Genomic DNA, 14,593 nt, shown 5'->3' with positions numbered 1-14,593 from the left:
TTTCCGGGTGCGGCACGCATTGGCCTCAGCTCTCACATCCTTGCCTGCTCTCTCCGAGGTCCTGATGACTGCTACGTTGATGACGGCTACTCTTACCGAGGGAGAGTGAGTAAGACCATCCACCAGCACACATGCCTTTACTGGAACTCCCACCTCCTCTTGCAGGAGAAGTACAACATGTTTATGGAGGACGCTGAGGCCCACGGGATTGGGGAGCACAATTTCTGCAGGTAAAACTCACCTACGTCTCTGCTCAGCCTTGGCTACTTGTCAGGGTGAGGATTTGCTTGTCCCTTCACCTTGCTCCTAGTTTTCCCGAGTCAGCTTAGAGATTTTGAAATGGAATACTGAAACTCATCAGCTTACTATCAATAGGAAGATTTTCCAACTCAGTATAGGTTAGGTTATGCTGCTGTAACGAACAACCCCAAGCCCCAGTGGCTTGAAAACATCAGTGTTTATTTCTCACTCACACTGCATGTGTCATGTAGGTTGGGTAACTCCACAGAGTTACTCAAATATCCAGGGAGGGCAAGGAGAGCCTGGAATATGGAGGATGAGATTTTTACCTCCTCAACCTAGAAGTGACACATCATTTCAGCACACGTATTTCATTGACCAGAAATAGTCACATGGTCCCACACAAACTTCAAGGGAGAAATGGAACATCAGAGGAGGAAACGAAAGGTTTGGTGAGCCTTACAGTCTCTGCCACAAGGATGTGCAGGCTTTCCCAGAAAAGAATAATGTTATTTCCATCCCTGGTGATGACTAGTTACCTTCTTCCCCATCTGCTGCCTCCAGACCATTCTGTTGCCTTCCTCCCTCTGCTCATTGTCTGACCAAGGCCAAGGACATTCTATACGGTCTCCATATAGAAACAGGGATTTTGTGTATGGCTTTCAACTGGTTCCATTAAGCAGAAGGATTTCCTTTGTACAACACACAAGTTCCCTTCCACTTTCGTTGATCTTGAGCTGTTCCTTCCATGGGATTGTCTGCAGGGTAGACTCTCTCAGAGAATTCTCAGGCTCAAAATTTGAAACTTTGGGCAAAGGAGCCCTTCTCTCGCCCTGTTTCTGTAGTTATTTCATGTTCCTAACAAAGAAGGGTCTTTAATAGGGATCTCATTTATTTTCCTGCAAAACAATTTATGTCTTGTGGATCTGGCATAAAGTTTGTGAACTACTTTCTGGTTATTGAGATTCCCCTCCAGAAGTTAACTTGGTCCCAGAGCTATAACCACGCTTATATGCCAAGATTTGCTAACCTGTTGGAGGAATGGAATGGAAGTTAGCTCTGGGTATGGGGGGGCAGAGGGTGTAAGAACTTGATATTCTTTTACCCAAAGGTCCTTTAATGAAGTCCAGTGGGTTCACCAAGCCTCAACCCCGGCTTACTTTGTTGTTTGTTTTTTAGAAACCCAGATGGAGACAAAAAGCCCTGGTGTTTCATTAAAGTAAACAATGTGAAGGTGAAATGGGAGTACTGTGATGTCCCTGCCTGCTCTGCCCTAGGTAAGACTGTGGCTACCTGGAGGTCTGGGAGTGGGGAGGTTGTAGATCCACAGAAGTTCCTGGAACTCTCTCTCTCCCCGACCCTTACTCTCCCTCCACACCTGCTTCACCATTTGCCAACCTGGTGGCAACCCAGCTCCCTGACCCTCTGCTCCCAGGTCGAGCAGACCTGGACAGCTTTGCAAACTCAGGCCTCCTGGCTCCCAGTCAGTGCACTCAGCAAATACTGGCCGCTTGCGTGCCGTATGCCAGGTGCTGTGCCAGGCCTTCAGCGTACAGTGGGGATCAAACATTGGCTGAGCCTCCACAGCCTCTCAGGATACAACATGGACTGAGTTCCAGCTTCACGGTCTTTCTAAAAGTCTGCCTTGGTCCACTTCTCTACCCACATCTGAAGCTATGCACCCTCCTGCCCTGATCAGTGGAATTGCTTCCCTGAACAGTTTCATTTTTGTGCCTTTGCTCTGTCCCATGTTCGCTCTTGTCCATATCTAACCATTCTTTGAGAATCACCCCAAGTAATCACTCCTCCTGGCTCAAATGGTAAAGAATCCACCTGCAGTGCAGGAGAGCTGCGTTCAGTCCCTTGGTCAGGAAGATCCCCTGGAGAAGGGAGTGGCTACCCACTCTAGAATTCTTGCCTGGAGAATTCCATGGACCGAGGATCTTGGTTGGCTATAGTCTGTGGGGTCACAAAGAGTCAGACATGACTGAGCAACTGTGACTTTCAATCACTCCTCCAGAAAGTCCTCCATGACCTACCAAGTGAAGCGCTACCTTTCACTCCTTACAAACCTCATGAAATAGACTGGGCACCACCCTACAACTCTTATTGCTCTTTCCTTTGATTGACAATAATCTGTGCAAATGTCTCATCTACCCAACTCTGTCATCTGGGTATCTTCCCCTAGGCACCAAAAAAGCCTTCAAAAATCTATGTGTGCATTAACATAGTTAAATACATAACTGGAGGTCAGTAAAGAATCTGCCTGCAATGCATGAGACCTGTGTTTGATTCCTGGGTCTGGAAGATCCCCTGGAGAAGGAAATGGCAACCCACTCCAGTATTCTTGCCTGGAAAATCCCATGGACAGGGGAACTTGGTGGGCTACAGTCCAAGGAGTTGGACACAACTTAGCAACTAAACTACCAGAGATGGATTTCTAACTGATACTTATTTGCACATTTTGTTGAAATCCTCTTGCTATACAGTGTTAATGTAAGTTACAGGTATATACTAGAAGGATTCACAATTTCTAAATGTTGAACTATATTTATAGTTATTTTAAGTATGGACTATATTCCACCCGTTGTAAAACAAAATAACCCCCTGTAGTTTATTGTATACCTAATAGTTTGTCCCTTTTAATCCCTGTCTTGCCTCTCCTCCCTGTCTCCCCACTGCTAAGCACTAGTTCATACTCTATATCCGAGACTGCTTCTTTTTTGTTATATTCTCTAATTCGTTGTATTTTTTAGATTCCATATATAAATCATACACATTTCTATGTGTTTGTATGCACATCAAAATAAGAAGGAAAAAGCAGTATCTTCATCATTAATTCTATAGACTTGCTTTGTGTTAATCAATGTGCTCAACAAATTTTTAAGGGTATGTATAAGCATGCAGGTGTTCTTTTTTTTCACTATACCGAGTGGACTTGTGGGATCTTCCGTCCTCGACCAGGGATTGAATCTGGGCCTTTAGCAGTGAGAGCACGGAGTCTTAACCACTGGACCATCAGGGAATTCTGCCAACAAATGTTAATTGCACGTGCTCATCCTGTATGCACCAGTACGGTCTCTTAGCTCTGGACAGTAGCTCAGCTTCTAAGGCAGAGCCATATCTCTGATAAGGTCCTTCTGAGACCCCAGAGGGAGGGTGGAAGTGTGATTTATTTCTCTGTGTTTTACAGACGTTGCCAACCCAGAGGGAAGACCCACTGAGCCCTTGACCAAGTTTCCTGAGTTTGGGTCCTGCGGGAGGACGGAGATAGCAGAGAAGAAGGTCAAGAGGATCTTTGGAGGCTTTAAGAGCACGGCCGGCAAGCACCCGTGGCAGGCATCCCTGCAGACCTCCCTACGACTGACCGTCTCCACGCCCCAGGGCCACTACTGTGGGGGGGCGCTGATCCACCCGTGCTGGGTGCTGACTGCTGCCCACTGCACTGAGTAAGCGCCTGCTGCGAGCAGAGGCCAGGGTGGCCAGAATCCCCAGGGGGTGCTGTCCCCTTCCCATCTGATCAGCATCTTGACAACTCTGGCAGGACTAGGGGGTCTGACCTAGCTCCAAGGGCAAAAGTGTGTCTCCTTAAAACCAGACAACAGAAGAAAGCTCCCGTGTGTAGAATGCTTACCACATGCATTACATGTGTTATGACAGTCAAGCCTCAAAACTGACTGCTGAATGACCGGCAGGAGAGCTCTGTGAGCAAGACCATGATTACAGATGAGGATGCCACCGGGCGAGAAGTCAGGTCATCTGTGAAGGTCACAGCTCACGGGTGTGGCTCCAGCCTCTCAAATTCCAGGACTAGTTCCTGATCATTATACTTTCCTCTTACAGGATAAAAACCAAATATCTGAAAGTGGTACTTGGAGACCAGGACCTGACGAAGACGGAATTCCATGAGCAGAGCTTTGGGGTGCAGAAGATTTTCAAGTACAGCCACTATATTGAAATAGACGACATTCCCTACAACGATATTGGCAAGTCTCTTCTCTTCTATTGTGGCTTTCCCACTTCTCTTGTCCTGGGTGGATTTCTCTACTGACAGAAAGTTGAGGCTTGGTTTTGGAAGGTGCTCTGCGCAGGTCTTTCATAGACCCTGTAAGGTAGAGCATTTCTTCCAGGGCGTTTTAGTTCTGAAAGGTCTATGTTAGTGTTGCAGATAAATGTGCACAAACTTTTAAACTGAGGGGAAGGAACATCCGATGCAAAGAACGGTGTGCTGTGCAGAGCTCAGTCTTGAATCCCTACTCCCCCACTTCCTAACAGGTTTCACCCTTCAAAGTCTCAATTCCCTCTTCTGTGAAACAGGGACACTGATGTCCAGCTGTTCACTTCCCCTGTGTGCTAAGTGACATGATGTACATATGTCCCATGTACATCTGGCACCTGGTAGGCAATGATGTACTTATGCTTCTTGCTCCTTAGTTCTGTATTTCTTCATTCACACACTTCTCACTCTCCCTTCTCAACACTGTGCACGCATGCTAAGTTGCTTCAGTCGTGTCCGACTCTGTGCGACCCTTTGGACGGGAGCCGACTAGGCTCTTCTGTCCTCAACATCTTTCCCCCCACTTAAAGCCTGTTTTTCCAAAATGGTATTCAAAATGATTTCAAACTCAGTTATTGTTCCTTAGCATTACTCTCAGCCTGAAGTGTTATGACTCCTCCCCAGGTGAAGGTTAAAAGCATGAAATGATGACAGAAGAATTTGGGGTATTGGGAGTAGGGTTTTCCTACAACCACCTTCCAATCGAGCTGAAGCTGATGCTTCTTTGACAGAGAGATTTTCATCACCCATTTCCCCTCTCTCTACCTAGCCTTGCTCAAGCTAAAGCCAGTGGATGGTCATTGTGCCCTGGAATCCAAATATGTGAAAACTGTCTGTTTGCCCGATGGTCCCTTTCTCTCTGGGACTGAGTGCTATATCTCCGGCTGGGGTGTCACAGAAACAGGTGAGTCTGGTCATGCATTCTCCTGCCACTCAGGTGACTTACATCCACCAGACAAGAAAGGGTCACATTCAACTGCCCTCCAGGACTAGAAATCAGAGTTACATTCAAAATGACTTATCAAAAGAAAGAGATTGCCCCAGCTTTCTGTGTATGTGCTCAGTCATGTCAGACTCTTTGCAACCCCACGGACAGTAGCCTACCAGGCTTCAATGTCTGTGGGATTTTCCAGGCAAGAACACTGGAGTGGGTTGCCATTTCCCACTCCAGGGTATCTTCCTGACCATCTTTCTAGCTCTAGTTAAATCTCATCACCTTCACAGTCTCCTCTGATCTCCATATCTGTCCTTGGCCCTAGCCCCTAGCTCCTTGACTTTCACCAGGTATTGATCTTGCATCCATGGAGAATTTCCTCCTTTCCTAAGTAGATATAGTACTGACAAGATTATATTGTTATTGTTCAGTAACTAAGTCGTGTCCAGCTCTTTGCGACCCCATGGACTGCAGCATGTCAGGCTTCCCTGTCCTTCACTATCTCCCAGAGTTTGTTCAAATTCATGTCCATTGAGCAGATGATGCTATCCAACCGTCTCATCCTCTGCTGCCCTCTTTTCCTTTTGCCTTCCTCCTTTCCCAGCATCAGAGTCTTTTCCAATGAGTTGGCTGTTCCCATCAGGTGGCCAAAGTACTGGAATTTCAGCTTCAGCATCAGTCCTTCCAATGCATGTGCCCTGTAATATGGAAATTCAGGAGTAGTATCTTAAGTGTCTCTCAAATACTCAAAATAGATTTCCCTCCCTTCCAATCTTGTTCTTAATAATGGAAGGCAAGGATCATTTCAAGTAGGCTTCTCTCCCCATCTCCTAGAAAAACCCCTACTGCCTGAACTTGGGGCAGGTGGCCCTCTTCTGACCACTGCTGATTTCTGGTGGGGCAGGTTCCACCCTGGTCTCTACAGTGGCAACATCTTTTCTCTGCCCCTCAGGAGAAGGGTCCCGCCACCTCCTGGATGCCAAGGTCAAGCTGATCAGTAACACAATATGCAACTCCCGCCAACTCTATGACCACTCGATCGATGACAACATGATTTGTGCAGGAAACCTCCAGAAGCCTGGACAAGACTCCTGCCAGGTCAGAGACTCCACGTGGCATTTGGAGAAAGCAGGGCCTCACACAGGGGCACAGAGGGCACTTAGAGCCCCGGGCAGGGAGGAGGGGCAGAGACCCACTTGCCATTCGGTCAAGGTGGGCACATCTGTCCTCTGAGGGCTCAGCATCAATACCTAGCAGTCACTCTGCTCGCTGTTGTTGAATTTGATTCTGACCAGTCTGGTGAAGGATGTCACTGTCACCATTGTACAGATGCTTAGAGAAATTATCTTGGTCCACAGCTCCTGGGTGGAAAGTGCAGAGCAAGAACTTGCTCCTCTGTGTTAAAATGTGAAGAGGGTGTTTCTGCCCTCAGTGCTGGGCAGCTTGTCTGCAAATCCCAATAAGCAGGGGACATTTGCAAAGACCAGTGGTTAGAAAGAGAAAGATGAGGGGCCAGAGAATTCACAATATTGAGTCACCATTAGGATTTAAATGTGTGTGTGTGAAGGGGGAAGGAGATTTACCCCTAATACACTAACTGGCTGAGTGGCTCCCCTGTGGCCAGAGCCAATTTAGATTCTGCCTGACACCCACCCCCAGACAGGACTTTGGGGGGCAAGCATGGGCACCCTCAAACCTGAGCTCCTCCCTACAAAGAAACTCAACAGTGATCTGCAGCCTCGAGCCTACTTTGGGATGGGAAATCATGGTCACTCTCAGGGTCTGTGGCTCTCCTGTGACCCTCTGTCCTTTTCCAAGGAGCCGCAGGTATCTACCTACTTAAAGGAAGGGTATGAGCAGATGGGAGTGATTTTCCCTGAGTCCCTAGAAGATGGATAAGGAAACATATTGCAGGATTTTAAAAAGACAGTCAAAGGTTTGAAACCTGCTTCTGTCCTTTACTTTGTGACCTGTCAGTCACTGAATGGCTTAGTCAGCCTGGGCTTCTATATAAGTGACCTAGACTGGGTGGCTAAACAACAGACGTTTCTCACAGTCCTGGAGGCTGGAAGACTGAGATCAGGGTGCCAGCATGGTTCCAGTGGGACCCTCTCTGACTGCCAACTTCTCATCGTGTCCTCATGTGGCAGAAAGAGAGAGAGCTCTCTAGGTCCCTTCTGCATGCGTGCTTGGTCACTCAGTTGTGTCTGACTCTTTGCAACCCCAAGGACTGTAGCCCATCAGGCTTTTCTGTCCATGGGATGTCTCAAGCAAGAATACTGGAGTCGGTTGCCATTTCCTTCTCCAGGGGATCTTCCTGACCCAGGGATCAAATCTGGGCTTCCTGCGTTGCAAGTGGACTCTATACCAACTGAGCCACAAGGTTTCGACAAGGGCACTAATCCTGTGCATGGTCCCCACCCTCCCAACCTAATTACCTCCCCAAAGCCCTATCTTCTGATAAAACATTAGGCTTTAACACAGGAATTTGAGCAGGGCAGGGAGGACACAAACATTCAATCTGCTGCCCTCAAATAATTAGCCAACATTAAGTGTCTAATCTATAAAATGGAACTAGGGTATCCATAAAATTGGGAGACTGTGGCTAAGATTGAAAGAAATAATTCATTAAATATCCTACCAGGTGTGTAAGTGGGAGCACATACGTGTGTGTGTATGTGTGTGTGTGAGCTGTCCTTCTCATTCCTGCCCTCCTCACCATCTTCCTCCTCTCCACTCTAATTGGGGGTTTAATGTGAACCATGCACTGTCCCATAAGCCTTACAAACCTTAGTCCTCACAAGAACCCTCGGGTGGGTTCTGTGGCCACCTATGGTTTACAGTGTGAGAATGGAGGCTCCACAGGCCAGCAGATGGACAGCCTGGCTTGGAGACTGGTAAATCTAAGCCCATAGACCATGCTGAACATCATGGCCATGCTGCCTCTGAACCCCATCCTTCCTGACCAGTGTGTGCCCTGCAGGCCCTGGAAGGTGCTCTATCCAAACAGGGCATCCCTCCAGCCCCTGCTAGATCCCAGGATGGAATGAGAAGTCGAGAGCCCCTTAGTAATACCTGCATCACTGAGTCACGGTGGGTTAGGAAGTCAGGGTATGACCTGGGCCTGGCCCCATGGCTTCTCTGCCAAGCCCTCTCTGACTTAGGACACAGGTTGGTATCTGCTTCTCTCCCTTCGGAGCACTGCATCATATGAGGCATAGGAAGAACCTTGTTGCCACTTTCCCCAGGGCTGGCCAACAATCCCACCCCTCACCCCCCAGCATCCCCTCACGGAAGGCAGGGGTGTCTGAGTGTATACTGAACCACAGAGTGGACTCTTGCATCTTTTCCCATAGGGCGACTCCGGAGGCCCTCTGACCTGTGAGAAGGACGGCACCTCCTACGTCTATGGGATCGTGAGCTGGGGCCTGGAGTGTGGGAAGAGGCCAGGCGTCTACACCCAGGTGACCAAATTCCTAACGTGGATCAAAGCCACCATGGAGAAGGAGGCTAGCTTCTGAGGTGTCTTGTGAGGCTCACAGCCCGTCCTGTGAACACCCAGACAAGGCGAGGCCCTGTGGGCAGCAATGGACGCCCCCGGAGCCTCTGAGTACACAGGCTCTCAGCAGAGACCACTGCTGCCCAGCCCAGGGCACCAGGGACCAGCATGGCCCCCGCTTCCTCAGGCTCCCTCCTGGGAAACCCAGAAATGAGAGAATCAAGCTGAAGTGCGTGACGTTTGCTTCCCTTCCAACAACCGTAGCTTCTAGAAAATCAGTGTTCACAGCCTGCCTTCACTTGGGACACTGGCAAGTGAGAGCTTTCAGACGGCTCAGCATCGGTGGGGGTCACCTTTACGTCTTTGCTCCTCAGACACTCGAGGTGCACGACAGGGCGCGCCACCCACTGCTAGGTGTTAGAGGACCAAACACAACATTCTCCACCCACTTTCAGGGAGCTGTTATTTTAATAAGGGAGGGCTAGGGCAGGGGCGCCGTTTTCACAGCTGGCTCCGACTGAAGCCATGTCTCTGGCGTGCAGATCTCCTCTCCAGCTTCTCTCCCAAGAACCAAGGGTGGACGCCGCCCACTCAGAACAGCGGGGCCTTCCTCCTTTTGACGTGCAGAATCTCGGTGGCATCTGGGTTTACAAACCCGCTCTGATCATCTCTGGGCTCCACAGCCTCCGGCCCCCCCTGCAGAAACCAAACACACCTCCCTGAGTGAAGCGGAAGCTCCCACAAGACAAGCTGTCTAAAAAGCTCGCCCTCTCCTTCCTTTCTCCCTCTTCCATCCTCCCCAAGAAAAAGGAACCTCACGGAAAGAAAAAGAAAGAAGCAGAGCCCATCTCTCATTTAGACGGGGCGCCTTTCTTCTGAACAAAGTAGGGTTCAAAACCCAGACTGTGGTAGACAGCGTAGCTCTGACCCCTTCCGCGCATGTAACGAGCAAGCAGTCAGCACAGCCTGGCCCGCGTGGCCAGGATTGATGTAGCCCCGGCACGCTCGCCTCCGAAGAACTAATGGCTGTGACTTCAGAGAAAACCCCGCAGGAAGTTAACCCAGGTGTCATCCGCCTGGTCATCTCAGACCCATGAAATTAGGCACCTTGCCTGAGCTGCATTGCACGCATCTTTAGAGCCAGCTAACCTTTGGCCAAAAATAAAGTTTGAAAAGAAACAACTGAGTTCGCCTTTCCCCCGTGGCCTTGCCTGCCAGCCCGCTACTTACGTAAGCCCCTTGGAGACCCAGGCCCCTCGTGTTGGCCAGTTCTGCAGCCCGCCGAGCCATTTCCACTTTGTAGGAGCCAGGAGGTGTCCAGCCAATACCTCTGGTCAGGTTCAAGTCTGATTTGTACTTGACCTTGGGGGAACGAGGGAGGCAAGAGGAATAGGTCAGCAGGGCCTAGAGTGGAGAGGCTTGGAAAGGCTGCCCGGGGGACTATGTTGTTAGTGAAAGCAGGACGTGGGAGCCAAGCCGCCTTACGCAGGAGCTCCTTGGCACTGCGGATGCGCTGTGCTGGGGGTCAGGCCAGCATAGCGCTGTCCTCTGCACTGCTCTACTCAAGGGGGCTGCAGTGAGGGTTCAAGGCCGAGCTCCTATCTAGACCTGCTCTGTAACCTTAAGGAAGTCATTTCCCATTTAGGGGCTTCAGTCGCCTCTCAGAGATAAAGGGCCCAGGCTGCTGACTACTAAGATCCCTTGGAAAGAGCGTGTACGTGCTAAGTCGCTTCAGTTATGTCTGACTCTTTGCCGGACTGTAGCCCATCAGGCTTCTCTGTCCATGGGATTTCCCAGGCAAGAATACTAGAGTGGGTTGCCATGCCCTTCTCCAGGGAATCTTCCTGACCCAGTGATCGAACCTGTGTCTCTCACATCTCCTGTACAGGCAAGCAGGTTCTTTACCACTGGCGCCACCTGGAAAGCCCTGGGAAGACTAAGGCACAGCAATCAAGACCTTGGGCTCTCACATTAAGCCATATGGGGCTCAGATTCCAGACCTGCTACTGATTGCCATGGGATCCTGAGTAAGTGACTTCATGGCTCTAAGCCTCCGGTTCCCATCTGTAAACCAGCTGGCTGTGAGAGCCACGAGGCACGGCATGGAAAGCATTTGGCACGGAGCCTGGCCCACAGGAAGGACTCGATACACTGGGATTCTTGTGATTTCTTCTGGCACTATCATCTCAGGTCTCCTAGGTTCTATCGCAGCCCAGCTCCTCCCTGAGGGTAACACGGGACGTGGGATTATGGACACCTCCGATGAAGAGAACCAGAGGCAGGGCCTAGGCCTGAGGGGAGGGCAGCTCACATCGCTCTGCAGCCGGTGGGCCTTCTGCGCGTGTTTCAGGCCCAGCTGCTCTGGGTCGCAGGTGGGCTGGGGCAGGGGCTGCCTGTAGTGCACGTCGCTGGCCAGCTGCTGGCTCCTCTTGGCCTGGAGGAAGCCGGGCTGGTCTGGGCGGCTGTGGAACTGGGACCGACTCTTGGCGAAGTCCTTCTTGTACTCGTTGTCACTCTGGAGTCTGCCGACGCTGAGGAAATGCTTCGTCCTCGGGTCGTCGTTGATGCTGCGGTACCCTATCTGCAGGCCCCGGTCCCGTAGGAAGGCCTCTTTGTACCGGAACTGCAGGGCAGAGGAGCAGAGAGGTGGTCATGGGCGCCCCCCTTCCCTCCAGGGCCGGCCCTCGGGATTCTCAGCAGGAAGTTCAGCAGTGGGTCAAGGGCACCGCTTTGGATTCAAGTAGGCCTGGGATCCGGGTTTCCCTCTGTTTCCTTTAGCTGTGTGGCCTCGGGTCAGTTACTGAGTCTCTCTGAGCTTTGGTCTCCCAACTTGGTAAAATGGGTGTGAAAATGGGTGCGGGAACCTCCACCCCACGGGATCTTGAGAGGATTCAGCGAGAGGCGCTGAGCTTCATGTCCTGCACAGGCTCACGTCCACCCAGCGGCAGGTGACGGTATTGCTGTGGTAACAGTTAATCCAACAGCTAAGGAGTGCACCCATTCTATCAGCAGCCACTCATCCTTTGATTCTTTCCAGCTTTCAGGGACCCAACTCAGTGCTCCTCAAACCATATATAGTGAAAAACGGGACTGAGTCACTTTCTTTTTTAAAATTTCCAATCCATCGAAGTCCAATATGTAGTCCTTCTGCCTGTGACTGCATGTGTGTGAAATCACTTCAGTCGTGTCTGACTCTGTGTGACCCCATGGACTGTAGCTTCTGTCCATGGGATTCCCCAGGCTCCTCTGTCCATGGGATTCCCCAGGCAAAAATACTGGAGTGGGTTGCCGTGCCCTCCTCCAGAGGATCTTCCCCACCCAGGGATCGAACCGCATCTCTTATGTCTCCTGCATTGGCACTCGGGTTCTTTACCGCTAGCGCCACCTGGGAAGCCTGTGATTAGTATGTAAAAAGTACCAGGTGCATTTGATAAACCCAAACCGGCCTCTATTCTGCTCAGCCAGAGGAGTCCACCCATCTCAGGCTTGGAGGCCAGAATATCTCATTGCTAAGTGTTGCTAAATGCTTGGTTTCTATACTTGTTTCACTTTGAACCAGTGACAAGTTGTTCATGAATGATCATGTATCTAGTTAGTAATGTCTTCCTATCTAGTTAGTGATGTCTTCCTCTTCGATAATAACAGCTGCCATGCTTTGTCCCCTTGCTCTGTACATGACACTGAACCATTTTGGTTACATTCCTACATCAACCCTGGGCTTCCCTGCTGGCTCAGCTGGTAGAGAATCCGCCTGCAATGCATGAGACCGCGGTTCTATCCCTGGGTTGGGAAGATCCCCTGGAAAAGGGAAAAGCTATCCACTCCAGTATTCTGGCCTGGAGAATTCCATGGACTGTATAGTTCATGGAGTGGCAAAGAGTTGGATACGACTGAGCAACTTTCACTCTCTCTACATCAATCCTGTCACCAATAGAGACAAATATTAGATCTCTATTTCATAGGAGAAATTTTAGTTCAGAGGATTTAAGCAACTTGCTCAAGACCACAGAGCCCACTCCTAAGCAACTGAGGCAGGATCTGAACTCAAGTCAATCTAGGCGGGAAACCCAATCTCTTTCTATTCCATAGTGCACTTCAGCTTTGAAAAAAAAGGTCCCTTTATTGAAGGTCAACAAATCAGTCCTCTGCTAACTGATTTCTAGTTTCTGTCCACATGCATCAACATTTAAGAACGCCTCTCTTGAAGGAGAGGAAATAGGAATTAAAACCTTCCCTAATTCCAAATTTCTGGCTGAGATGCTAGAAACTGAGGCCAACTTTTATTCCTTTCACTTGAAATACTTTCTCAGCTTTGGTTCCCAGTGGTCTGCCTTTCAACAGAACTGGGGAAACCAGAGTGACACCTATCAGAGACAGAGGCAGGGAGGGAACGTGAGGTCTTACATCACTGGCGATTTCCCTCGATGCCCGTGCCGTCTGGAATGGGATGGCATCCAGCCTGAAGTCGTAGCCGCCAGCCCGGGTCTGCTCCCAGGAGTGTCTGTAGACTTTCTAGTTGGGGAAACAAAGAAATGAGTGAGAGGCGAATGGGCAGCTCCATGTCTGCTAGTTCTCAGAGGGAGTAATTCCTACACAGGTACCCTCTGTCTTGCTGGCGCCCAGATGGCAGAGCCCATGGCCCCATGGCCACCCTGAGGACCTCCTCAGCTCTGGCCATGAAGGGCTTTGGCTCTAAACGCTCAGCCAAAGCCTGAGCATCAGGCCCTGCTCTTGTGGGTCTCGGGGTCTGGCTGATTTGCTACACCCTGTGGGTACCAGATGCCCCTGTCCTCCTCCTTCCTGTCTTTGCTTTCACTCCAGCACCTCAAGTTTGCAGCTTCCAGCTGCCAGAATGCAAAGTTAAAGAACCCTGTTTCTCCCCACATGCTGTTGGTCCTATTCCTTGGGTCCTGGTACCCTCATGTTCACGGGCTCCCCTCAATTCCTGGGGGCCCCTGGGCCACCTTGATGCCACGTCACATTATCCCTGTGAAGCGTGCTGCAGCCCCCATGCCCTCCTGGAGTCTGCACCGAGAGGAGAGCCTTCACCTGAATTAAATTGATCGTCAGGAACCTGACCGAGTTCCTGACCCCTGCATTTCACATCGTCCTCTTTTATTTCTCCGCCTTTCAAGTTGTTCTTGCACACCCTCCGGGAGTCTGTAATCACATCCTCTTAGTCCTCAGGTAGACCCACATCACCTACGGAGGCATCAAAACCGCCCGTGCCTTCATGTAGCTCATATTATTTTTTTTTTCAAGATAAGGGAATGGCTCCATGAAAGGAGTCATCTGGAGATCCCAGCGGAAGGCTGTCCTTTATTCTGTCGCAGAGAAGGGAGACAGCAGGTGAGGCGCATCGCCAGCAGATGACAAAGTGACAGCCCCAGACCGTTTCGGTCGCTCACGCATCTCAGAGCCACGGCAGGTCAGGGGGCCCTTAAGAACCTTACTTTTGTCACTTGGGAATAGAGGTCAAGGCTGAGACTCTGTTCTACAGGGGACTGGGGGGATTAAGCGGAGGAAGAGTGGCAGAGAAAAAAGCAGAGTGCCCTCATGCCACCCCACAACCGAGCCTGGAACTAGAGGGGACCACAGAAAGCTTGAGCCAAGCGTGGTGGAGCTCATTGTTTGTTAAGTCCTGCTGCTCATCATCACCTTTACCTTCATCACTTCTTCCAGTCCCAACATTACAAACCAGAAGCCAAATGCCTACTCTGTTGATGTACCTAGAAATAGAGAACTAATCATCGCTAAGGTCATCACCTCATTAGCAGATCACAAACAGGATCAGATTTCCTGGGTCGTCGTTGAGTTTAGCGGGGAAGGACTGAGAGGTATGTAGAAGGTGCGGCGGAATTCA

At 50.2% G+C, this 14,593-nt stretch overlaps 2 protein-coding genes across 7 annotated transcripts in view; one reads left to right on the top strand and one right to left on the bottom strand.

Moving 5' to 3' along the window:
* Positions 1 to 9,916, top strand: part of HABP2 (hyaluronan binding protein 2) — a 35,496-nt gene extending 25,580 nt beyond the window's left edge. Inside the window, exons 7-13 of the mRNA XM_027528630.1 lie at positions 59 to 230; positions 1,420 to 1,517; positions 3,434 to 3,689; positions 4,084 to 4,226; positions 5,067 to 5,201; positions 6,184 to 6,329; positions 8,588 to 9,916. Coding sequence (XP_027384431.1) covers positions 59 to 230; positions 1,420 to 1,517; positions 3,434 to 3,689; positions 4,084 to 4,226; positions 5,067 to 5,201; positions 6,184 to 6,329; positions 8,588 to 8,752 — 1,115 coding nt within the window. The 3' untranslated portion in view covers positions 8,753 to 9,916. The remainder of the gene's footprint in view (positions 1 to 58; positions 231 to 1,419; positions 1,518 to 3,433; positions 3,690 to 4,083; positions 4,227 to 5,066; positions 5,202 to 6,183; positions 6,330 to 8,587) is intronic.
* The window catches only part of NRAP (nebulin related anchoring protein), a 75,396-nt gene continuing 69,978 nt past the window's right edge, over positions 9,176 to 14,593 (bottom strand). For 3 of the 6 annotated variants that reach the window (XM_027528626.1, XM_027528625.1, XM_027528628.1), the window contains exons 38-41: positions 13,135 to 13,242; positions 11,042 to 11,353; positions 9,961 to 10,092; positions 9,183 to 9,426 (exon numbers count right to left, since the gene is read on the bottom strand). In XM_027528626.1, coding sequence (XP_027384427.1) covers positions 9,322 to 9,426; positions 9,961 to 10,092; positions 11,042 to 11,353; positions 13,135 to 13,242 — 657 coding nt within the window. In that variant the 3' untranslated portion in view covers positions 9,183 to 9,321. Of the gene's footprint in view, positions 9,427 to 9,960; positions 10,093 to 11,041; positions 11,354 to 13,134; positions 13,243 to 14,593 lie in introns of all 6 variants that reach the window. The other 3 variants (XM_027528623.1, XM_027528624.1, XM_027528629.1) reach the window with 3 other exon arrangements.

This window comes from Bos indicus x Bos taurus, chromosome 26 (assembly GCF_003369695.1).
Source record: "Bos indicus x Bos taurus breed Angus x Brahman F1 hybrid chromosome 26, Bos_hybrid_MaternalHap_v2.0, whole genome shotgun sequence".
Taxonomy (NCBI): Eukaryota; Metazoa; Chordata; class Mammalia; order Artiodactyla; family Bovidae; genus Bos; species Bos indicus x Bos taurus.
This window is presented reverse-complemented; position numbering and strand designations above follow the sequence as displayed.